This window comes from Podarcis raffonei, chromosome 10, assembly GCF_027172205.1.
Source record: "Podarcis raffonei isolate rPodRaf1 chromosome 10, rPodRaf1.pri, whole genome shotgun sequence".
NCBI lineage: Eukaryota > Metazoa > Chordata > Lepidosauria > Squamata > Lacertidae > Podarcis > Podarcis raffonei.
This window is the reverse complement of record NC_070611.1, coordinates 31,606,439-31,633,061: the sequence shown is the minus strand read 5'-3', so window position 1 is coordinate 31,633,061 and position 26,623 is coordinate 31,606,439. Positions and strand designations below refer to the sequence as shown.

General features: G+C 41.4%; 1 protein-coding gene across 16 annotated transcripts in view; it reads left to right on the top strand.

Moving 5' to 3' along the window:
- Nucleotides 1-26,623, top strand: part of GRIP1 (glutamate receptor interacting protein 1) — a 334,184-nt gene that overhangs the window by 239,364 nt on the left and 68,197 nt on the right. For 13 of the 16 annotated variants that reach the window (XM_053406876.1, XM_053406880.1, XM_053406871.1 and 10 more), the window contains exon 2: nucleotides 1,546-1,626. The exons of the other annotated variants lie outside the window; for them this stretch is intronic. In XM_053406876.1, coding sequence (XP_053262851.1) covers nucleotides 1,546-1,626 — 81 coding nt within the window. The remainder of the gene's footprint in view (nucleotides 1-1,545; nucleotides 1,627-26,623) is intronic. 16 annotated transcript variants of the gene reach the window in all.

The window sequence follows — 26,623 nt, the reverse complement described above, 5'->3', positions numbered from 1 at the left end:
TTGCGAGTAATAGAGAGCCAGTGTGGTGTAGTGGTTAAGAGCGGTAGACTCGTAATCTGGTGAGCCGGGTTGGCGTCTCCGCTCCTCCACATGCAACTGCTGGGTGACCTTGAGCTAGTCACACTTCTTTGAAGTCTCCCAACCCCCTCACCTCACAGAGTGTTTGTTGTGGGGGAGGAAGGGAAAGGAGAATGTTAGCCGCTTTGAGACTCCTTCGGGTAGTGATAAAGCGGGATATCAAATCCAAATCCATGTAACATAAAAGTTTACACAATCTGCAATATATGTGTTTCTTTTTCACGTACATCTCTGAGGACTGCAAGCCAAACTGCACACTATTCATGCCACTGGGCCTGATGCCACTTAAAGCCAGAAAGCCACTTAAGGATGGGGCACTTAAGAATGTATGATCTTTATCCCTTGCCCTGTTTTCCTTTTTTAAAAAAACTTCCCTAAACTGTTTCCCAGCTACTGTGCTTCCAGTTGATCTGAACCACGGGTCCCTGGCAGCAAGTCCCACTGGCATACACAATTCCACAGCCAATGCTAACAGCAGGCTAACAAGTCCAAAGTCCAGCCAGGCCAGGTTCCCACTTCAGCAGCTGATCTAGAGACCAGGGCACCTAGAGGTCAGTCCCCCACAAGCCACATCTTCAAAGAGCTCCCTGGACCATGCAAGCCATGGTCCAACCAACATGGGAAGATGAGCAGACCCAGACCTCAGCTCTGTTTCCCTTTTGTACTTTGCATGCAGATTGCAGCATCTGGGCTTGAGGAGGCAGGTGGCCCTCACCTGTCCTCAGCCTACTTCAGCTGAGGAATCACACACCTCCTCCCAGAGCTAGCGAGCCCCACCTGGCCAACTAGGAAGCTGGGTTGTGGGCCCTTGCCTGCCTCAGCCTCCTAGAGTGTTCCTCCTGCTGCTCCTTATGCATCAGAGCCTGCCATGTTTGGGGAGACAGGGGCTCCTCTGGCTCTGGTGATGGATCCTGCTGCTCTGGTTCCTGTGCACTGACCCCCCCCCATCCCTTCGCCATCATTGGTCACCCTGTGAGTATTTTCTACACCAACCTCTCCTTCTCCAGCCTCAGCTTGCCCTGGTGTGTCCCAGTCATGGCTATACTCCTCTGCTCCTCCACAGTGTCCTGCCAGTTCAGGACATCAGTACCATCTCATCTCCAGAACTCAGACATTTGCATTAACTCACAGATTGGTTTTACATTAAATACAAACGAGGTCATCATGGGAAGAAGCCCATTGCTGATCAGTAATTTGGGGTTACTACAAGGAATGCATGACCCTATTAGGCTTCCTACCTTTACATTTATTGCTTTACATTCATTATTTTGAAAGATTAACAACATGTCAAATGCTACTGAAGGGAGCATTTGATGGAAATGTGGTGGTTTCCTAATTCTAGCCCCATTAAATAAAATAAGTCTTTTTCTCTTTTACTGCAAAGCAGCAGAATAATCCATTGGGGGAATCAGATGAAATATATGGCACACCTTGAATCTGAAATTGTCATTATTTTCTGTGTTTCAGATGAGAGTCCATACACTAAATCTGCAAACCAGACAAAACCACCCGAAGGAGCATTGGCTGTAAGGAGGCAGAGTATCCCAGGTATACTGCTATTTTTCAGTTTCAAGTAATTCTCAGATCACTCTTGGGAAGGCGATTCTTTGAATTAATTAAGTGTTCTGCTCTTCTTGAGAAGAGCACTTTGAATTAGTTATAAGTGTAGTTTCTGCTCCTAATTGCCTAGGTTATGCACTGTTCTGAGGGTGGCTTTGGACTGACAAGCAGTGACAAGGGAAGCACAAATGATTCATGTGTTCTCTCTTCTGCGTTACGTATTAAGCAAATATCCCCTGCAGTGAGATATGTGAGACTGTGTGCAGTTCACGTACATCACCAAGGGGGTGTTGAGTGAGTCTCTACTTTATATGTTACACAGGAATTATATATCACACACACACAATTATTATTGTCCCATAGTTTGAAGCACCTTAATTGTATTACACACCATCTTACTTTCACCAGGAAACATGTTTTATAGCCTTGTTGGTGCTATCCAGTGGCGTAGCGTGGGGGGTGCAGGGGGGGCCGGCCGCACCGGGCGCAACATCTGGGGTTAGGGCAAATCCATGGGTTAGGGGGCGCAAATCCACGGGTTAGGGGGCGCAAATCCAAGGGTTAGGGGCGCAAATCCACGGGTTAGGGGGCGCAAATTACTTGCCTTGCCCCGGGTGCTGACAACCCACGCTACGCCACTGGTGCTATCTTCAATTGATTGTCTAGTAGTTGAAACCCTTACAACTTCTCATGTTCATTCTGGGCAAATTTAGAAGATGGTGCTTTGCCTATGAATGCATAAATTCCAGTTGATTATGCTCACTTCTTCTTATCCTCCTGAATAATCACCAAGGCTTGGCAAGACATTCAGGTAAATGACCCAGACAACATGCAAACTCCCATCTTCCTTGTAGTCATGCTTCAGGACAGCCACACTTCATGTGTCCTTGTTAGCATATTCCAGATGACACAGCATTTGTGCCATTTAAATCACGCTACTGAGAGTTGTCATACGTCAGTGGTAATGGTAGTGACTATGTTACACAGCTCTAGAGAGTTGAAGGCATAGGCATCAGGTCCATCAAGACAGACTGTGGCGTTTGCCTCCTAGGATGGGTCATAATGAAAGGGTTAAAATGGGTGTGGTGTGATTGGCCAGTGAGAATGCAAGGGGGGAGTAAAAGTTAGAGTGGGAGGTTTTGAAAGTCAGTTGAGGCTTGGGTGTTGGAGAAGGAAGGGTTAGGATTAGGTATGGGTTGGTAGAGTTGTATTGTGAGAGAGTGAGAGGAATTGTCAGGTGGAGTCAGATAGATAGTTGGGAATAATTCAGTTTGAAGTTGTTAGGAACTAAGATTTAAGAAACTGACAAGAGAAAAATAAACTGAAACCATACGCGTGTTCCTGCATTTAAACATAAACTTGATTATCTGTTAATGTTACAACTGTCTGGACTCCGTGTCCCCCCGTGAGAAGCGGGTTGGTGGCAGCAAAGAAAGCAATCACAGTGGTGGCACAGGGTCAATAGACCGTCAAACGTCCGGGGGCCCTGTGTGATCGCCACACAGACAGACACCTGTAGGTAAAGTTATATGGTAGCAGCATATTTGGAGCACGGCTTCTAAATTGCTCAGCATTTCATTAGTAGCTCACTCAGTGTCTTTCGAGTGACTGTCATTGGTAGATAACCCCCACCACTGAGAGATACAACACATGATCTTATCACTGTCTTAACCTCTTGTCACTCTTATGCTTTGAAGTGCAGGGCTCTTTTATGAGGAATAAGAGACCTTTGATCCAAAACATGGAGACTCCTCTGTCAACTCACAGTGTCACTGCTGTTCACATCTCTCACTGTTACTGCATTGATGTAGCTTCGGTCTAGAGTAACGAAAATAATGAGCATTCACCCCTTCAGCATCAAACACATGTGAGAGGGTATTATTGCAGATCCACTGGAGGTTTTTAGGGGAGGGAAGATGATGCTTGTGTGACTAAGGCAGGCAGAAAACGAATGCTGCTTTCCATAAAGCTGTTTATGTACGCTGTCCAGAAATGTTACACTGTAAAGAAAGCCTGCGATTTTATAACTCTATAGCGTTGTGACATTTTTAGCTGAATTCTTCCCGCTTCGAGGAAGCTTTCCGCAAAAGCATGTGTTTCATTATCAGTTTATTATTACCTCTGATTTTGATAAACACTGAAGCATCCTAAGAAAACAGAAGGTATTTAGAGAAGCAGATATTTATCCTGATATTCTAGCCTTAGCCAAACAGAGCAACATCCCTTTGTATTTGACCCAGTTCTGCAGATACTTGGAGAGATGAATTGGAGATGACAAGGAGGCTGAATAGTGCATAGCAACCATCCCTTGCTGTCAGTGGTTGTCGGCAGCCTATCCACATGTGCTTTGATTCCCCCCGAAAGAGACATTCACTTCTATGGGTATTATCCTTCAGTGGATATTCCCTGCAAACATAGGAAGCTGCCTTGCACCAAGTCAGATCACTGATTCATCAAGATCACTATTGCCTGAGCTCAGAATTGCAGTGATTGGCTCTCCAAGAACTTCCCAGCCTGCTCTGGAGTCGCCAGGGATTGAATCTGGGTCTGCATTGGTGGAACATGCTTTTCCTTCAGAATTAATAGCTGAAATATTTTAGTAGAGATGCTTAGGGCCTTGTAACAATAATCCGTTTTAATGTTGATTAGTAATAGCAGCAACTTAGCATGTGTTTGAAAGTGCTGTGTATGTGTTCAGTTGCAATTCTTGCAACAATCCTGCATATTACAAATGGGTTGAATTCAAGCTGAGGCAGGTGTGCTTGCCTAAGGATACCTGGCCACTTAATGGTGGAGGTGGGATTCAAACTGTGGGATTCCTGATTTGCAGTTCCCTAGCCACTATGCTACACCAGCATACATATGTGTGTGTATAAACGTGCATGTATGCTTATAGGCACAACAGCTACTGAGCTGCTGTAGTACTGAAGAATAGGTCACACCATATAGCAGGCATAGGCAAACTCGGTCCTCCAGATGTTTTGGGACTACAACTCCCATCATCCCTAGCTAACAGGACCAGTGGTCAGGGATGATGGGAGTTGTAGTCCCAAGACATCTGGAGGGCCGACTTTGCCTATGCCTGCCATATAGATCACACCTCCCTGGACCCACTGCCCAACCACATGCCTTGCGTTGGACCAGCAAAACTGGCTAGAGTTGGGACCTAAGCGACAAATGTTTGATCGGACTGTTAGAGGGCACAAATCTTAAACTGAAGAGAGGAAAAACTACCTCCAGAACTGATAGTCTGCTGCTGAAAAATGTCAAATTATCTAAGAACTATAAGATCTAATTATAGATTAGAGACATGAAAACTCTAGTCCAACTCTGCGTTCAGGCTGGATTTTCTTTTTTATGGCTGAACAGTCCTAGCACATGAATAATAATGATATTTAACATTTCATAGTGCTTTCAAGTTTTCGAAGCACTTCACATGCATTAACTAGCTGCAGCTCTTACAACCATGATGTAAGGTAAGTCAATATTTTCTCCCCCACCCCACCCACCCCATTTTGCATTTGTGGGAGGGAGGCTTCCCTAAGGCCACCATAGGCAAGATTTTAGCTACTATGCTATTACACTAGCGCTCAAAGCCTAGATCATTTGATTAGGTTGCACAGAAAGCCATTAGCATGCCAGAGAGGCTAGCAATTCAGTATGTATAGTGCTTCCACCCTTACTTCAAATATTATGTGTCACCACATGTAAAAGAGAGAACGTGTTGTGTCTCCTTCCATCAGCACAAGGATTTCTGCTTGCACAATGAAACTTCAACCACTCTCTTCCCCGGGCATCCCATAAATCTTTTCTGGGTTTTCCCTTCCAACACTGGAGAAGATTTGGGGAGGGCACAGGGGAGCAAGGGATAGTTCTATTGTGGAAGCAAAAAATCCTTGTGCTAATCAGACAACTGCATTGGATACAGCCCAATAAAAACAAGGTGAAGAAAAGTGCATCCAAAATTATGAGGGAGATGGTGTATCTTCCGTATGTAGAATACTTAAGAAATAGTTACAGGGTACATGAAAGAGTGATCCTGTACAATGATCCTACAGGGCAAAGGGAAAGCCACCACTATGCTGGTGAGATGGCTGCTATACAGTGGACTCACTCAGCCCTGGAGGGGGAAACACTACAGATAGGAAACTATCCAAAATAGTGGGAAACCAGTAAAATTTCAGTCATCCCATGAAACTGATTGGTTTGCAGGACAAAGACAAACAACTTCACATAGTATGTCATCCAACTGTGGAATTCATTGCCATAAGATGTTGTAATGCGTTATAACTTTTTAAAAAAAATAAAATTATAAGTTGGTGTTGGATCAGTCTGACAGTGACTATTATAAACGATAACCGAAATAAAACCTGCATATATAGTCAATTTTTCATTGTTCAAATTGCTAGTTCGAACTAAATTTGTAGCTTGCTGGAGTCTTCCTGCCAGTGGTAAGTTTTTTCACCTGGCAAAATGATATCTAGTGTACTTAAAAACTGTAACTGTAGAACCGGCAGAGGTTTGTTGTTGGAGGTTTTTCTGGACCTTTCAGAGACACTGCAGCAGCAGATTTCCTCTATTCACTTTGGGATCAGGCTAGGTGACCCTGAAAGTGATTTCCATTTCAGTGATTCATATATTGAATTTTGAAACGATGAACACAAATTAACGTGGTGACAACTAGGTACAATCTTATAACGCAGCTATGTGTGAAAACGAGTGCCTCTTTCGATACTATTTATAAACAGATTGTTCTGTGGATGATCTCTCTAGTTTTTCCTTGAAATAGCTTTCTATTTCTCTGGGTTTTTCTTTGCTATGCACTACTTCTATAAGTTACGGCAAGCGTTGTGAAGTAGGTTAGAGGAGTACTGCATTCCTCCCTCTCACAAAACAAGGGGAAATGGCTAGGACTTCTGTAGAAAGGTTATAGATCTTTTGACAATTTAAGCCACGGCTTCTCATAGGACAGGGGTTGAGCTTTTGGTTTTTGGGGGTCAATCACTAAGGATCACATGATCGACTGGTAGATCGCGATCGACCTGTTGGACATCCCTGTCATAGGAGATTACCACAGGACCCTTCTTGGTAGTTCCACCGACCTCACGAGTCCAGGGGGTGGCAGCCCGTGAGAGGGCATTCTCTGTGGCAGCCGCTAAGTTTTGGAATTTCATTGCCACAGAGGTGTGTCTAGTACCTTCATTGCATAGGTTTCATCATATGCTGAAGATGTAACTCTTTGCTTTTGCCTTTGACACATGAGATACAACAACAACAACAACAACAACAACAATTTATTACTTATACCTCACCCATTTGACTGGTTTGCCCCAGCCACTGTGGGTGGCTTCCAACAGATATATAGATGATAGATAGATTAGATAGATATAGATGATAGATAGATGATAGATGATAGAGATAGATGATAGATAGATATAAATATAGATCAATAATGACAACAGGAGTGTGTGTGTGTGTGTGTGAGAGAGAGAGAGAGAGAGAGAGAGAGAGAGAATTTATATACAGTGGTACCTCGGGTTAAGTACTTAATTTGTTCCGGAGGTCCGTTCTTAACCTGAAACTGTACTTAACCTGAAGCACCACCTTAGCTAATGGGGCCTCCTGCTGCCGCCGCACCGCCAAAGCACGATTTCTGTTCTCATCCTGAAGCAAAGTTCTTAGCCCGAGGTACTATTTCTGAGTTAGCGGAGTCTGTAACCTGAAACGTCTGTAACCTGAAGCATATGTAAACCGAGGTAGCACTGTATATGGACCTACCCTGTTGTTCTGATTGCAATTTTAAAAAAACTGATTTTAGTACTTTTTTTTATACTGTTGTAACTTGCCCCAGGACCTTATGGGAAAAGGTAGCTGAGAAATAAAATAAAACCATCTTCCCACATAGGACCAGGGAAATGAACAGTGAAATGGAGCTGCCTTGATAGCACTAGCAGTGCTTGAATCATTTCACAGGCTACGTGTTAATGCCACTCCTCTTTAAGTCAGTTAGCAGGGGGAGTGCAAAGAATGGGATACAGACTCTCCTGAAGTGCTCTTTTTATTTTTATTGTTTTAAACAGCTAGTGTGTGATTCATGCCATGAGGATACCTGTCACTTTCATCCTGTTATCTCACTGTGCAAAGTCAACAAATGATTGATTCTTTCATAGGGATATGCAGATTTAATGAAAGTAAAGGCAGTTAATTAAAATTACGTACAGGTTGGTTATACCCAAATTGCAGTTTAAACTTTTGTCAGGCTTATCCCCTCTCTGAGCATCGTTTATCATTGTAAAACTGAATTACTGTTTAGTCCTATCATTTAATTTAATGCCAAAATTAATTCTGTGATTAAAGTATATGCCTTGAGAATACTCTACAGAACAAGAACTGAGAAACTCCCTGTTGTATGTTGCGTGTCATAGTCAATATTATAGTAATTAATGCACCCTGGCACCATGTGGCAGATTATTTGGGTCAGAGAATTTTGGTCTGTGTTCAAAACAGCTTACTCCTGTTCAGATTAGTACTGGGGTGCATGCTTAAAACTGTCTTACTTGAATTAGAAAAGATTTAGGGAAATGCCTAAGTACATTCTGAATCTAATCCTCTATGTCTGAATGAAGCAGAGAAAACTGCTGACACCATAAATAAACAGGGCATGCCATTGCAAATATATATATTTGTATATATATAAATGTATTTATCATGGCAGATTTATGATAATTTGAAGTTTGATTGCTTAAATTATGGAAAGAAAAACAGTAGAAGGCAGTTTACGCACACGGTTGTTTTGATAGGTGAGGAAATTATTGATGTAAAGATGGTGATAAATAACTTTCCTGCTGGCTGCTCTAAGAGTCTTATCCAGTTCACAGGACCTACTCCATGTAATCTGACTTCACTCTGGGGACCTTGCCAAAGCAAAACCTTTTTTAGCCTACCTCTCCTGCCCTGGGCTACATACAGTAATGGAACTGCAATAGCTTTTGCTCTGCCTGGTCTATTTATCTGCAGCTCCATCTGCTCCCATTTGGCTTCCTACTGTCCTACTTATTGGAGGAAAATGCTAAAATACAGAACCGGATTCAATGGCTTACAGGAAGAGTGAGCAAATATTAATGGGAAAGGGGTTTCTATGCTAGAGTGGGTAAAATGTTCATGAATATTCTAGCTGCTGTGGGGAAAGTTCAGATACAGAGCTTCTCCCTAAATGCATGTTCACTACTTGATTACCACAGCTTCAAATTTTGACTTGCTAGCGTATAGCAACCAACATAGAAACACTGCATTCGCATCACTGAGCTTCGCTTCAGATACAGTGGTTTTCAGTTGTGCAAACTCCCATCTTCACCTGTGACTTCATCAATGAAGGATGAAACATGGAGTTGTCTTTTATGCATGTGAGCCCTAGTCCAGATGTCTGCACTAGCAGAAGCTAGCTGGAACTGGAGGAAAAGCCTCAGACATGGCTATGGTGAAGGTCTCTATTTAATGCTATTCATCACTCAGATAAGGTCATGATCCCATTATAGCAGTGACTTGGTCAGTGACTGATAAAGATCTGAGCCATGGAGGGCCCCCTCGCCCCGCTCTAGGCCAGAAGTCTGAAGTACCATTCTCTGACCACCCCTGTTTCCTAATTCCAGCTATTACAACCTTTAACAGGATACATAGTCTCTTCCCAATTGCCCCCATTCCTTGCTATTCTCTCCAGATCACAGATGAACCACAATCCTCTTACACTGGACCATACTACTTATTTTATGCATGCAAGTCTCCCTCACCCAGCAATTTCAGAATTTTATATTGAATAATACCGAGGCATTTATGAGCCCATCTTTAGACACTGTCATTTCCAACAAAACTGGTGTGTCCATGAGCAATAATTTTCATGGGGCTGTAACTGATGCAACGTCATTCATTTCTTACATGCTTGACCTCATTATTTCCCCCACATGATCTCAAAGATGCCTCAGTCATTGCGGTTGTAAGGAAAGTATGAAAAGTTGTATCAAATAGGTCAAACACTTTATTGGCTCAACCTTTCTAGATAGGTCACATTTATTTAACTTATAACTCATGACAAGCAAACAAGAAACATATAAAGCAAGGTGACGATGCAACATAAAACAAGGAGTAACAAGGACATCAATTTACATGATGGCTATAGCAAGGAAACTTGGTTGACATTTTATAGCAACCTAGAAGAATATTGCTACTTTCTTAGTAATCTTCTATTTGCTATTGTTAGAAAACAGATTATCAAGTTTTTATGGATGTGGCCAATGGATTTGACCCTCCAGTAATTGAGCAAGGAACTTAACATTGCTTCTTCAGGGATAGCCCAGTGAGATATATAAATGTTGTAAATTTTTAACAACATGGGCTCCACAAGTAGATATAAAAGTTGTTATGAAAGCATCCATCTAAAACAGAGGGTGGTGTCAGTAGTGACCTCAAGGTGTAAAAACCTTTCCTTGGGAGAAATTTGCAAAGGTCAGGAAGATAGGATTCATTCACGATTCAGTTTTAATCTAGCATCCTACTGTGCCGCAAGATTGGCTACTAATGTCAAATCACAGAGTGCAATTAATCACACAGCTTAGATTTAAATTCCTGTTGTGCTCTATTGGCTCTAATGCCTTGAAAATATTGCAGGAAAAATTATACTCGTATATCACATGATCAACTTTATCAGTCCGAGTCTGTTTAGTCACATAAAAATGTTCTAGAAAACAATTGTTCTGATATTGGGCAATGTATCATCATCTTCTAAAAACTGAGATTTATGCAGCAATGTAATACCCATCTTCCTGGGAGAAAGAACCATTGAATGCAGTGATCTTTACTTCTAAGCACACATAAGATTATGCTGCTGAGTCAGAACTTAAATAGGTCCTGGTGCACTTTTCTTTTAACAGGTAAAGTAGTTTTGTGAGGCAGAATAGAAAGATAGCTAATGAACTAGAAAGTGGGAATGTTGCCCTGTTATTGAGAATTGTTAGTAGTTTTTTGAAAGCATGGTATTCTGAAAAAAAGGAAACTAAGTCTAAGCTTATTGCACCTAACTTGCTTTGTTTAATATATCAGGGATTGCTAACCTATGACCCATGGCCAATTGGTTGCTCCCAAACAACTTCTGATGCCCCCCCCAGCACCCCACCCAACAAGTTTATGGTGCTTGTCAGAGTGGAAAGTTTTCAACCTCTTCACTGGTCTTATAAGCATGCGGTTGGGTTATGTCACCTCTTTTCAGCATTGCAAAAGATCTTTCCCCTCTGAAATGCCGTTGTTATTAGAAGAGCTTTGATAGTTTCCTAAGTTTCTCTGCTCTTCTAAGAATAGAACTGCACCAGAGGAAGAACGGGCCTTTTGTAAAGGCGAAAAAGCAGCTCTGATTTTCCTCCTCAGGACTGGAGCAGGAGGAGACCCTCCTAAACCACTGCTTCCCCTGGGATCAAAAACATTGCTGAGTTGAGTATGTAGGTGTGAGCAGGTTGCTTGTCTCCCTTCTCTCTGTGTATGCATGCTATATGAGTATATGGCTGTGTGCCAGTGTGTGCACTTGCTGGCATGGGTCCCTCAGTGTGGTCCTTGAGCTAAAAAAATGGGAGCTGTGTACATGGAAGATATGCTAGGAGATATTTCTGGCCAGTGAGGACCACAATAGTTTTTATCCCCGCGATGCCCTTGGAGTGACAGTAGAGGCATTGTGGGGGGAAATAGTGGCATACTATGTGTGGGTTTCAGCTCTGTTAACACAGATGGTGGAAGGAAAACAAGAACACACACACAACACACAAATTTGCTGTCAACTCTGTCACTGTTCATCAAGGTATGCCCTCTCCTGAGGCCAAAGGTCACCTGCTTCCTGAGAACCTTGCTGAAACTGCTGTCCCATTTTCACAGCCTGCTTTAATGCAAATCCTAGTGCGCTCACCTGCAGTTGAGCATTGCAGGGTGTCAGGTGTGCATGCAGGAGCCAGGCACTGTGACCAATAGGACTTTGCAGGACTGGGGCCTTCCTAAGTTTGTTCTGAAGAGGCAAGGCATGGCTGCACAGGTGAGGCCGATTGGTAACTCACAGCACCTGGTGGCAAGAGCTGGGAAGGGATAGAAGGTCAGCATTTCCCTTCGGCTCTTTGCTACAGCAACATGCTTCCTGTCTTGCTGCGTTTGGCTTCTTGCTTCCTGATTCTTGAACCTCAGCTTCTTGACTCCCGGCTTCCTTATCCTGGGACCCTTGGCTTCTTGACTCCGAGCTCTCTGACCCTCAGAGTCTTGGCTTCCTGATTCCTGGCTTCTGGACTCCCGTTCTGCTCCCACCCTGCCATCTTGCTCTCGGCCCCGACGTCCTCAGCCAGGACTTCTACCACCCATGAACCGGACCGTGACACAGGGAAAGGTTTGATAGTGCAGGGCAATCTGCATTTCTGGGACACTTATCCACCATAAGTCGTTTTTCCATTAAGGAACACTTGGTGAGCTTTTTCCAAGTAACCCTCAGGTTTTCTGAACCACAGTCAGGAAACCACTACTTTAATTAAGTTTAACAATTATTAATACGTTAACAGAAACTAGGTTTATTTGATTTTGGGGGGCGAGAAGTATATTTCCTGTGGAAGATTTGATTTTGTTTGGTAATTTCCTGGTAAACATGTTAAACATTTTAAAATATTTTTTAAATGATGGATAAGTGATACTTTGCTATATAGCAAAGTAGCCAACTATCTACAAATATTCCATGAAATTCCCATCAATTAATATACATTGCACGTTTATCATAAACACTTTGTCTTGAAAGTGACAATTAATCCTGAAGGTTTGGAAGCACAAATGGGACAAACATTTTTTCCCAGTCATCAAACAAATTAAAGACATAATTTCACCTTCCTGCTGGTACTACATTTGAAGTGACCTGAATGAAGAATTTTATAATTTATAATTATTATACAGTATACAGATTCCACCAGAGAGCTTAAAAAGAAAAGACGGGAAGGCAAGATAGTTTTTTTCAAGCCCAAGTATATAAATTCATTTTTATTATATTATTTATTTACTATTTTACTTCATTTTTATACACTAACTGTTCATTGCCAATGAACTTCCCATATATAAAAACCAAAGAGCAGATGAAAAGAAATAGTTCCCTCAACAAATCATTTTTACCGGTATCAGTGCTGAAAATTGGAAATTTGTTTAGAATAGCACTGGAAAAAAGTTAACTTGTTGCAGGAAATTAGAAAAGGTTCCTTCAAGCTCCATGATAAACAAGATCATTAACTCCATTGGTTTTGTTTATTTGGTGCAGTCATCCTCATCTCTACGTATTTGATAGCCGAAGGCCATAAATCATTTTCATGTAATGTTATGTCCCTATTAATTGCTTTCCTTTGTTGTTCAAAAAGTGTGCTAGCAAAAAATATTTTACTTACTTTTTATATGGAAAGGGTTTATTGTCAATAAACCCCTGATGTATAAAAACCAAAGGACTGATCAGAATAAATGAAAAAGTCTGTACTATTATCAGTGCTGAAAATTGGAAATTTATTTAGATCATAATTGAAAAAGATTTTTTTTTTCCTGAAAAGAGAAAGCCAATAATACTTTGCATTTATCTTCAACATTTTGGAAAGTCACATTCCCTACATACCCTTTTCTCACACTGGAGGGTCATTTTATGTAATATATGTTATTCATCACAGAAAACTCTAATCCATCATTTGCGAACTATGCCACCCTAAAAAACCAGTATTAAGAAACAGCTGCCATATCTTGATTTAAACATATGAACAAGGTGCTCTGTGTGTGTGTGTGTGTGTGTGTGTGTGTGTGTATCCCTGATCAGCAGTTGCATTCCTTACGATGTTCCTAAGAGGATTGTATGCTGTAGTGGTATACTAGATACCAAGTAAAAATGGGGCTTTCAGTGTTACGTTCCAGCTCTCTAGAATCAGCTTCGGATTAAAATTAGGGTAGCACCTAACATTTTGCTTTTAGGTGGTTACTGAAAGCTTGCATTTGCTGAAGTGACTTCAGGGCCTTTCCTAAAATGTGTGTCTGTTGTTGGCATCTGTCTGTCTTGAGAGATGATGGAGGTGAAGTCAAAGTGCTCTGTTAGCAGCACCTTGGGATGAGAGCCTGGGTAGGAGGTCCTGGGCTGCCCAAACAATAGGACCTCCCTCTTGGCCTCACCCATGTGAACCAAAGGGAAGCAGAGCAATATGCTTGGCAGCAGCTTGGCTGCAGAAGTTGCTGGAAGGAGGCGGCGTACAAGGCGCCATCCAACCATTTAGGGAATCCAGATTTGTGTAGTCTTTGCTTCTCCCAAAGTTTTTCCTCATGACAGTAGGTATGTGTTTCCACTCAAGGTTTACTCTCAAAGCCTTTCTCACAAGGCAGCAGAGGTTTAGGATCAAGAGTTTTCCTTCTCCTAGACTTGAGGCTTCCTCAAACTTGGCCCTCCAGATGTTTCGAGACTACAGTTCCCATCATCCCTGACCACTGGTCCTGGTAGCTAGGGATCATGGGAGTTGTAGGCCAAAAACATCTGGAGGGCCAAGGTTGAGGAAGCCTATCCTGAATGGGCTACCTTCCCAGGTTGATGAGCCCCAACAGCCCCTCACATCCCTCTACAGCACATGCAGAAACTGCCTTCTTGACAGAGGGTGACAACCCAGGAAAGAGATCCTTCTCCGTGGTCCTCCCACTCTACCATGTGTAGAAAGCTCTCCCCAAAGAGAAGGCCACATCTCACTTTGGGGCAGCCTTAGGGCCACCTGCCAGTGGTGGGTGGTGCCAGAGGCAAAAGTGGGTGGGGCAATGAATGCAAATTTCACCTTGGCTAGATGCCCCTCTCTTTCCTCCATCTGGGATTATCAGAGAATGCATTCCAATTACACAAAAACACTCAAGCAGGTTGCAAACCAGGGCTGCTGAGAGTTGCAGCCAGAAGAGAGAGTGCATGGCCTGGGGAGGGGATTGTGGCCTACCGAGAATCTCAGGGGCCACAAAAGAGGTGTAGAGGTCCGTATTTAGCCCCTATGCTTGATACTCCCCAGCCCGTGCTAAGGCGCCTCACTTGACACATGCTTTAATGTCCCTTTTCATCTTCCAGGTCCTTTAATAACATTTTAACACCTCTAATTTTAGTCACTATTAAATCTTATGGGGACATGTTTTAGGTTCTATTGGGGTTTTCAGATTTTATATGATTGTGCCATGTGCTCACACTTGCTTTTTGGTTGTTGTTGTTGGTTGGTTGCATCATTTTGAATTGTTCGCATTTCAGATTTATGTATTTATTTATAAACTTTACATCCTGCAGTATAAAAAGAAATCTCTAAGCGGTTTACATAAAATATAATTGGGAAGGGGGGATCAATATAAATTCATAGAGCACCAACGGTCCAATAGAACTCTTTTACGAGCTAAATAAAAACAGAATAAAACTATATACCATAGATCAGGCTTCCCCAACCTGGTGCCCTCAGCTTCCATCAACCCCAGCAAGTATAGCCACGCTGTCCTGCAACTGTTGGGATTTGTAATGCAAAACAGCAGGAAGGCCTGAGGTTGGCAAAGGCTACCATGGATAATATGTTATTAAGGAATAATAATTTCTGTATATTGAAAAGGTATTTAAAGCTAGTTATTGGCTCCGCCTCTCACACTACCCAGGGGGGAGCATTCCGAAAGGTGGGTGCTACCATTGAGAGAGTCCACTTCCATGGAGTCTCCAAGAGATAGTCTGGCGGTTGTGGGATGGCCAGCAAGGTTTCCTTGTTAAATCTTAAGTCTCAGTTTGATCTGTAAGTGGGGGAAGAACTCTACTAGTTTTAGTGTTTGTTTTCTGTTGTATTGTCTAGAGGCTCGTTGCATAAGGCAACTAATAGTAGTGTGCACTATTTATTTAGGAAGTTGCATGTTTGTTTTTTCAATTCCCATTTTAATTGTAATTAACTTGCCTTTGAAAGACATTGCGTACTTGCCATTTTAAAGCTGGTGATAGACTAGAATGCCCCTAGGGACATTCCTTAACAAAAAATACTTTGTGTGTAAAACCTGATAATAGAACAGAATAAATATACTAATTGTAGCAGAACCAACAGCACACTTCAGTACATTTATTCATTGATTTTATATGCATTGGCTCTTTTTAAAAAATATATGAATAAAACTCCCTCACCATGATTCCCATTGGAAAGGACAAACACTAGCTCTTCCCTTCTGATCAAGGTCTTCTTGCCTTTGAATACTCAGGGGCTTGTACTGTGGATGCCTCTGTGTCAATAGTAATTGTTTCTAGTAGGATGTAGCTTATTTGTGCATTTATGGCTTTCCCTACCTTGTACCAGCCAAGTCAATGAAAGGTTAATGTGAACCTTCATGTATTTATCAAATGATGCCCTTTTAAGACAATCACTTGTCTCCACACTCAGAACTTGATCATGCATTCATTCAACCAGATCGATGGCAAATCTCTCGTGGTAAACCCTTGAACATTCCTTTTCATCACAACACTACAGTATTTAATTATGCAAACAAGTTTATGGGCAATAGGAAGCTTTTACTAATTTCCCATTTTCATTAGATGTAGCCAAGCTTCAGGCTACACCTTCTCTTTACATTCAGGGTCATCCAGCCCATGAAGTGCTGTGAGGCAATTGCCTCAGGGCAGCAGACTCCCAATAGCCGGGAGAGGTGATCCATCTGGCCTCTGTAGGGGGACACTACTTGTCACCTTCTGCACTTGTTAGCCGCTGCCTCCTCTTCTTGCTGCATGCCCACTCTGTGCTTTCTAGCATTTTGCCACTAGAAGCAAAACAGGAATGTCGCCCCCGGCCTCCTGCTATACCATGTCTCCACCCACATGCCCACTTCCACCCACCACCTACCACGATGCCAGGTACACAGAGGAGGCAGGGGGTGGCATTTCTTCTTTTGTTTCTAGCAGGAAAATGTCCTGGGCCAACATGTCTTCAGGAACCTGTAACTACACATAGAAAAGTAAAGGGGCCCCTGACCGTTAAGTCCAGTCACGGATGACTCTGGGGTTGCGGCGCTCATCTCGCTTTATTGGCCAAGGGAGCTGGCGTACAGCTTCCGGGTCATGTGGCCAGCATGACTAAGCCACTTCTGGCAAACTAGAGCAACGCACGGAAACACTGTTTACCTTCCTGCTGGAGCGGTACCTATTTATCTACAGTGGTACCTCTGGATAAGAACTTATTTCGTTTCGGAGGTCCGTTCTTAACCTGAGGTACCACTTTAGCTAAAGGGGCCTCCTACTGCCACTGCGCCGCCACCACACGATTTCTGTTCTCATCCTGAGGTAAAGTTCTTAACCCGAGGTACTACTTCCGGGTTAGCGGAGACTGTAACCTGAAGCGTTTGTAACCCGAGGTACCACCGTACTTGCACTTTGACGTACTTTTGAACAGCTAGGTTGGCAGGAGCTGGGACCGAGCAACGGGAGAGCACCCCGTCGTGGGGATTCGAACTGCTGACCTTCTGATCGGCAAGCACAAGAGGCTCTGTGGTTTAGACCACAGCGCTACCCGCGTCCCTAACTACACATAGAATCTTGCTATAAATGATGGGTACAATTGTTGTTTGTAAACAAACCTTAAGAAGTACCCTTAGATCATGTCCACATGGTTATTCTTACAGGCCTCGATATATTGTTTCATCGTACTTGATCCTCACAAAGGGCACAACTGCTTGTGTTTTTCGCTGGCTGAATAAGCAAACGCAGGTAATCGTGCGCTATGCAGGAATAATGCAGGCTGCCGGGTGTTGGGGAGAGAGCACTGCTGGAACATCTTGGCTTCCTCCACTTCACTTTGACATGTAGTATCTGGAAATGGAGCATATGAGAAGTTAGCATGGCAGGATGTACAGGGAAAAACCTTCCTGTGCTTCCTAGAGCAGCACTAAAGAATAAACTGGCATTCTTACCCAGAAGAACGATTAAACTGCAGCATCCTGGGAAATGGAAGGTTTCATGTGGGTGGGTGTTGGGAATGTGTGACTTGTGTCTTTCCCCGCCCCCCCCTCCCGGAATCCTGCTAACATTTGTTGTAATCTTTACAAATTAAGGTCATTACAAAATTGCTTATCAGTAGCAGCATTTTCCCTGGTTGCCTCCATTACAGAATGAGTCAGCAGGAATTAGAAACTGATCCCATCTAATGACATGAAACTGTAGTTCGCACACCATGCTTCTCATGTGATAACTAGTACAATAGCTTATCACAGATAGAACCTTATCACACTAATGCAGTTCCCTTCAATTGGAAGCAAGCTGTGCCATGATAAGCTTATAACTGGATGGCTAACGCATCAAGAGGGTCATGTGATCTGGCCCTCAGTTGCCCTTACACGAGATAGATTTTGTTAGTTTACACATTCAGCTGCTGCATCACAAATTTAACTGCAAGGAAATTGCTAAGTAGGCATGGGCAAGAAGAGACTGTGATATTTTCATGGGCTATGGAGACGTTTGGCTGTGCAGAATCTTTTCATGCTACAAGAAGGAAGTAGTCCTTCTGAAGTCCTGGTCCAAAGAAGGACAGGCTTCCTGTATTCTTAATAGCTATGTAGAAATTGAAGTGACACAGAGCTGAAACCCCTATTTTACAGAACTATTAGAGATACAGAATCTCTGTCCTCCTGTCTGTCACCCAGTGAACGCAGTAGGAAGAGAGAACTTGCTGCCTAGCAACATTTTTAAAGTAGATCTCATAATCATATAGTGCACAGGTAGGCAAGTTTGTTAAAAAAAAACTTGGAATGGCAGAAAACAAGGTCCTTCTGAAGTGTATTGAAAACTGTACAGTTCTGCTCATTTTCCATTTTAATTGCATTGATTATTATATCCTTCAGTGTAAAAAAAGAATCAAAGATTTTAGCTGTTGCTGAAATAAATCAAAGTTCACTCAAATATATTAAAAGTGATGTGAACAGGCAGGATACACTTCCATTTAACTGCGCCACAGGAAAATTGCTATAATAAAGGTGGTAATAAAATCCGAATGCCCCTGCTTTTTATAAATTCCTTTTTTTTTTTTTTGCAGCCTTACTTCACTTGTCTCTTGGGGGGCTTCCACACAGGAGGTTATTGTGGGCTCAGTGCTGCTCAAGCATCCTTCGCAGCATCCACATACCATCCTCACCTAGATCTCTTTGGTAAATTAAAAATTGGTTTACTTACAAACCCTTCCAAGGTCTGGTTCATGTGCTTTTCCATCCATCAATCAGAAAAGCTGCACAGGCAGTAAAACTTAGTTTAGTTACAAAGCAGTGAAAGTTCCTAAATTATTGGTATAGGAACTCAAGAGAGCCATGTAACTGAGCTGGAGTGAGCAGTTCAAGCTTCTTCACATGTTGTTTCTCAGGTAGACTTAGGGTGAACAATAGGCTTTATTACCTATTTATTCCCAAAGTAAAAGGAAATGACATAGGTAATTCTAGCAGAATAGCTTACTCTGTGTAACCCCTTCATACTTTAATTAGATCTAAGCATGCTGGTTATTAGGAGACTGGTTATCCCACAATACTCAAGCTAGTAGTGAATCAGAAGACTTATTCCTGCAGAGTGGAAATCAAAATCAAGAGAAGTTTCAAAATGGTTCCAATGGCAGATACGGCAAGATAGTGGAAAGAAGTACATCAGTGATTGTCAGGTGACTAAGAAGGAACTGTTATGTTCCAAATTAGTCTCTGCTAAAATGTCTTTTACACATGGAAGTATATTTCCATTCTCAGATGAATGCCTTCATGAAGGTAGATGCTGCCTTTCATTTGTATATTAGATTATACAATCTTAAGAGAAGAGACAAGTCCCATAAATGAGAGAAGCAAGTTCAGACAGAATTACTGCTGATAGTTTGGGAAATGAATTTGAGGCTGAATATTTGGGTTTTGGCACTATCAAACCCTGCTCCAAAACTTCTGAAAGCCACAGCAAAATTAGGTGTGTTTTCCATTACTGTACAGCATGTTCAACCTGGACTATACAATTTTCATTGATGTCACGCTATTATCAACAGTAGTCTGTGCCTCCCTTTCTTTCCAGATAAAATCAGCCAGTTAGAACAATATATTATGCAAACAAGAGCTCTGCTCAGAGAGAGTCAAGTGCTAATGCTTCCGATTAACTTCCGGGTTAGCGCCAGCGCTGAATGGCGGATTTCTCCCGGAGCTCCGGGAGAGATCTGCTTCGCGGGTTCGGGTCCCGTTGCTCACGGCGGAGCAAGGACCCTCAAAAGTCACAGGCGCGTAGCCTGTGAACCGGAGACTCGGCGGGCACCTTTGCCCCCCCCCCCGACGTTGTGAAATAGCCTTTTTAAAGGCTATAGATCAGCGGAGGGTGCGTGGAGCGGTGCTGAGAGTCGCTTTCACCCAGCCTGCGAAGCGAAGCCGCGTCGCCATTAGCGGAGAGCGCTGACTTCTTCCGAGGATTTTGGATCTAAAAAGAGCAACTTTCCGTGAGTAGGATTGGGCTTGCATTAAAAATTGGACACTAAAATTAAGAAATTTGGGCACCGAGACGGATAAGCATTAAAAAGGAAGTCTGCTTTCCGTCCTGCAGCAAGATTAAAGTGAAAGACAGCTAAGCTGTAACTTTTGACAGGAGAGCTTATGAGCTAAGAAACCCAACACCAAGCAAAGAACTCCCCCCCCAGAAGGCAGGAGAGGGGGGGAAGAAGATTTTAAAGGGATTCCCTGCCGGTTTTAAAGGAGATTGAACTGTTTACCGCTGCTTATCTACCTGGGGGTCGGACTGCCGGAGGAAAGGAACCGGCTAAGGACGGTCGTTACAAAAAAGGTTAGAAAGTAACTGATATATAGACTCTGGCTACTCTCAACTTGAAACATCGTATTTGGCTATATAGTAAGTTACTTGCAGGACACTATTGATTTGGATCTTTTGCAAAGAAAAGGACTTGGAGGGCTTTTGCTTTTTGGAAGTGTGGGAACAATTTGAAGTTTAGGAACTGACTTTACGCCCTCTAGAGGATTGGGACAGTTTCAGCAACCAAGTGGAATTTAAAACCTGAGAACTTCTTTTTATTGACAGCTTAAGAGTGTGGGAATGACCTTGAACGAAAGACTTTGTTATGGCAGATGGTAAACAGAAAGAAGATTCACAAGAAACAACTTTGAGATCTGGTAGACAATACAAAGTGGACTCTTCTATGCAAAGAAGGGCCTCTGTATCAGGGGCCTCGGGAACTGCAGCTGTCACAAAGGCAAGAGTGAAAACAATGTCTTCGGAAGAAGCGTTTACAAAGGCCTTGGGAAAAATAAGTGATTCTTTAGAGGAATTAAAGAAGCAAGGTGCTGAAACAAATAAGAAAATTGAAGAAATCTCTGGGAAAATTGATTTAAATACTAAAAGTATAACTGACCTTGGGAACAAAGTGAACTCTAATGCAGAAGCAATTGGGAAACTACTGGAAGATTCAACTACAACGCGAAAGATAGCTGAAGAAGCTAAGGAAATTGCTACTGCTGTTGAAGGGAAACTTCCACCGGTGTACAGGAAACTGGATGAGTATGAACTGACACTTTCTATGCAGGATATGCAACGCAAAGAGAAAAACCTGAGGATTAGACTTGTGCCGGAAAAGGAAGGAGACAACTTGGTGGATTATTTGACAAAAGAGTTTTCTGACTTCTGGAAGCAAGATCTGAAAGAAGAAGAGTTCAAAATAGAGAGTGCATTCAGGTTGGGAATAAGGCAGAAGAAGAATAGACCCAGAGATTGCTTGATAACTCTAAGATCCAAAGAAGAGCGAGATAAAATATTGAGCCTGCACTACCAAACAACCCTTCGAATTGAGGATTTTCATATTGAGATCTTTAAAGATATCCCTAAAAGTATCTTGGATGCAAGAGGTCCTTACAAGGATCTGGTGACATTACTGAAGAGGAACTACATACTATTCAGGTGGGAGTTTCCCCAAGGCCTGTCTTTTAAATACAAGGGGAAGAAAAGAAGAATAAAAACAGTGAGTGATAAAGACAAGTTCCTGGGAGAACATGAAGAAGACCTACAGAAAGAGACCTATCCAGGAGAAAGACATCCTTCAAGACTAGATACGGACACAGAACCACCGACAAAGGACGAACAACAATTGGGAGCTGTAGGAGGAACTAAATAACCCCATCATGGCTTTGCAACTTCTAACTTGGAATTGTAATGGTCTAAACAACCCCCGAAAAAGGAAAAATATATTTCATGCCTTAAAGAAAGACCAATTGGACTTGATTTGTTTACAAGAGACCCACGTGACAAGAGCACATAGAAAATTGTTAATAAACAAGAGATTGGGACAAGAATTTATATCTTCAGACAAAGTAAAAAAAAGAGGAGTGGTGATCTACGTAAAGGAAAATTTGCAGCCGAAACAAATTTTTAAAGATGATCAAGGAAGATACCTGGCAATTGAAATTCAATCTCAAGGAGAAAAATTTTTGATAGTGGGGATATATGCACCAAATGAAGGGAAAGCAGAATTCTTTAAGAAGTTGCATGAGATTTTAATGGACTATATGGATTACAAACTGATTATGATGGGAGACATGAATGGAGTAGTTTCAACAAATATGGACAAAGCACAAAGACAGGTAGTTACAAAAGACGGAAGACTACCAAAAACTTTTTTTGAAATGACTGACAATATGGACTTGATTGACATATGGAGAACAAAACACCCATTAGAAAGAGAAGGAACCTTCTTTTCTGAAGCCAAAATGACATGGACACGGATTGACCAAATTTGGGTGACTAGCAGTATGGCGTCGAATATAAAGAAAGTGGAAATCTGCCCAAAAACCTTCTCCGACCATAACGCAGTTAAGATGGTGATGAAGCAAACAACAACTGGTTCTTTCAGATGGAGAATGAATGACACCTTATTTAGAGACGAGGAGATTTGTAAGAAGGCCCTAAAAACTTTGAAAGATTATTTTGAAATCAACTTAAGGACTAAAGTAGAAAAAAGAATAGTATGGGACGCAAGTAAAGCCGTGATGAGAGGGTTTTTGATACAACAAAATTCATTAAAGAAAAGAAAGCAAAATGAGAGGAAAGAGAAAATCTTGGAAAAGATAAAAGAAGGGGAAAGGAAATTAAGACTGAAGCCAAAATCACAAGAGACTTTAAGAGAAATTAAATTGTATCAAACACAATATATGGAATTGATGAACCAAGAAATAGAATGGAAAATTAAACAAATGAGGCAAAAGACCTTTGAATCTGCAGATAAATGTGGCAAGTTATTGGCTTGGCAAATAAAGAAGAGACAAAAACTCAACACGGTAATAAATTTAGAAGTGGATGGAAAGAACATATGCAACCCAGTGGAAATTAGGAACTGTTTCCAGAACTACTTTAGACAATTGTATACACAAGGGCCGCAGAAAGATAAAGACATACAACAATTCCTCGAGAAAAATGGGCTGAAAAAGATTTCCCAGGAAAGTAAGACAATTTTGAACCAGGAGATATCAGCACAGGAAATAGAAGATGCCATTCATAACATGACGTTGGGCAAATCACCTGGACCGGATGGATTGACTTCCAAATACTACAAAGTTTTGAAGGAAGGGCTTATACAACCTTTGAAGGAAGTCTGCAACGAGATCATGGAGGGGAGAAGGGCACCCGATACGTGGAGAGAGGCTTACATTACACTTATACCAAAGACAGAGACTGAAAAGACCCAACTTAAGAACTACCGACCCATCTCCTTACTAAATGTGGATTACAAAATCTTTGCTGATGTTTTAGCAAAGAGACTGAAAAGAGTTTTGATGGAGGAGATTCACGGAGACCAGGCGGGCTTTCTCCCGAAAAGGCATTTGTCGGACAATGTAAGGAATATAATTGACATTTTGGAGAAGTTGGAAGTGAACATAAACACTAAGGCTGTTTTGATATTTGTGGACGCCGAGAAAGCCTTTGACAATATTTCTTGGAGTTTCATGTTGAAGAACCTCCGGGGGATGGGGGTAGGCCAAGGGTTTGAAAATGGTATAGGTGCAATATATTCTGAACAGAAAGCAAAATTAATTGTAAATAATGTGGTAACAGAAGAGTTTAAGATTGAAAAAGGGACACGACAGGGGTGCCCTATCTCCCCATTACTTTTTATATCGGTCCTGGAGGTTTTGCTTAATATGATCAGGAGGGATCAGTTGGTTAAAGGAATTCAGGTCGGAGCTAAACAATACAAACTGAGAGCATTTGCAGATGACCTAGTACTTACATTGCAAGAGCCAGAAGCTAGCACGAAAAGAGTTTTGGAAATAATCCAAGAGTTTGGTCAATTGGCAGGATTTAAATTGAATAAGTTAAAGACTAAGGTATTGGAGAAAAATTTAACACAGATTGAAAAAGAAAGGTTTCAGAATGAGACGGGGTTGACTGTGGTTAAAAAAGTGAAATATCTGGGTGTGAACATGACAGCTAAAAATGTGAATTTATTCAAAGATAATTATGAAAAAACTTGGACAGAAGTGAAAAAAGATCTGGAGATTTGGTCAAATCTGAAGCTTTCCTTGTTAGGCCGAATTGCAGTTATAAAAATGAATGTATTGCCAAGAATGTTGTTTTTGTTTCAAGCATTACAAATTATGGACAAAATGGATTGTTTCAAGAAGTGGCAGAAAGATATATCTAAATTTGTCTGGCAGGGCAAGAAGCCCAGAATAAAATTCAAGATATTAACGGATTCAAAGGAAAGAGGGGGGTTTGCCCTGCCAGACTTTAAATTGTACTATGAAGCGGCAGCTTTCTGCTGGCTAAAAGAATGGCTGCTTCTTGAAAACACAGACATTTTGGATTTGGAAGGATTTAACAATATTTTTGGGTGGCATGCATATTTGTGGTATGACAAGGTTAAAGCGCATAAAAGTTTCAAAAATCATATTGTCAGAAAAGCACTATTAAATGTCTGGGTCAGATATAAGGACTTGCTGGAAAATAAGACTCCAAGATGGCTATCACCAATGGAAGCTAAGGCAGTTAAAAAGCTAAATATGGAGTCGAAATGGCCAAGATATTGGGAAATCTTGGAAAAGGAAGGGGACAAACTGAGATTGCAGAGTTTTGAAAAACTAAAAGGGAAGGTGAGAGATTGGTTACATTATCATCAAATAAACGAAGTGTTTAAATTAGACAGTAAAATAGGCTTCCAGGTGGAAAAATCAAAATTAGAGACTGAACTGTTAGAATCCAGTACTAAGAATTTGTCAAAAATGTATGATCTGCTGCTGAAATGGAATACACAAGATGAAATGGTAAAATCAAGTATGATTAAATGGGCTCAGGACATTGGTCATAACATCATGTTTGCTGACTGGGAAAAGTTGTGGACCACCGGGTTGAAGTTTACGGCGTGTAATGCCTTAAGAGAAAATATAATGAAAATGATTTATAGGTGGTACATAACCCCAGTCAAGCTTGCAAAGATCTACCATGTGCCTGACAATAAATGCTGGAAATGTAAAGAAAAGGAAGGTACATTTTTTCACCTCTGGTGGACGTGCCCGAAGATTAAGGCATTCTGGGAAATGATTTACAATGAACTGAAAAAGGTATTTAAATATACTTTCCCCAAGAAACCAGAGGCCTTTCTCTTGGGTATTGTCGGCCAGGGGGTGTTAAAGACAGATACAACTTTTTTTATGTATGCTACAACAGCAGCTAGAATACTTATTGCAAAGTACTGGAAGACACAGGATCTACCCACACTGGAAGAATGGCAGATGAAGGTGATGGACTACATGGGTTTGGCAGAAATGACGAGCAGAATCCGAAACCAGGGAAGAGAAGCGGCGGAAGAAGAATGGAAAAAGTTCAAGGACTACTTAAAGAAATACTATAAAATTAATGACAGTTAAAATGATGTTGGATTAAAATAAATGGTTACTATTAGTATTGGTTAAGACAAAGAGAATAAGGATGATTAACATAAATTTATAGTAAAACAAGGGAAGATTCGCTGAATAATGGTAAGAATTTGGAATACAGAAACGGGAAGCAAGAGGAAGTCGAGGAAGTAAGGTTTAAGAAATCAGGATATGAAATGGTACTTGTTTTTTGTTTTGCTATTGTTTGATGTTTGTTTTTGTATGTTTTGTTTGTGTTAATATAAAAATTGTTTAATAAAAAATATTATAAAAAAAAAAAAAGAATTCTCATAGCTAGGAACCGGAAAGGAGTTGTAACCCCGACTAAACTGGAGCGGCAGTCGAAACCGTTAAGAGTTTGCAGAATTTGCAAGGATGACGGGGAAATGAAGGGGTCGGACTGAACAAACACTTATGAGGGAATGGGACATGTATAAAATCTCAGGGAGCGCTGCAAAAATCTGAACTTGTTGGCAGGCCTGGAGTGACTTCTGTGGGAAAGTGGGGAATCGTAGAAACTTAAGAGAACTAAGATGTATTTTCATTGATAAAGATAAGTGTGACAAACCGAAAATACTAAAGACCCCTCCTGGGGTGGTGGGAAGTCGCCATAGAAGATACGTATTAGGAAACTATTATATTTTTTTGTAATGTGTTAAAAAAAATATTGACTGTTTGTTTTCTTTTTGGAATCAATAAAGCAAATATATATATACATAAAAAAAAATAAATAAATAAAAAATGCTTCCGATTAATTTTAAAATCCTGTTCTGGAAGAGACCCATTGGAGATAATAGGGGAGAGTGGTCCCTGACTGAGACCTGTCAAAATTTTGACAAGCGTTTGGTACTTTTGAGTTGATATTTTACAGACAGATGGTTGGAATTAACTGGGTGTAATAGCACCAAAAATATTACTATCCTACCTTTTATCTTAGATGGCTCTTCCTCGAAGTTAATATATTTTTAATTCAAATATCCCTTATTCCTCTATTGCTCAGAATTCCTTTTTTTTTGTGTGTTCTAATCGGATAACCATTACAATTTCTTGGCTAATT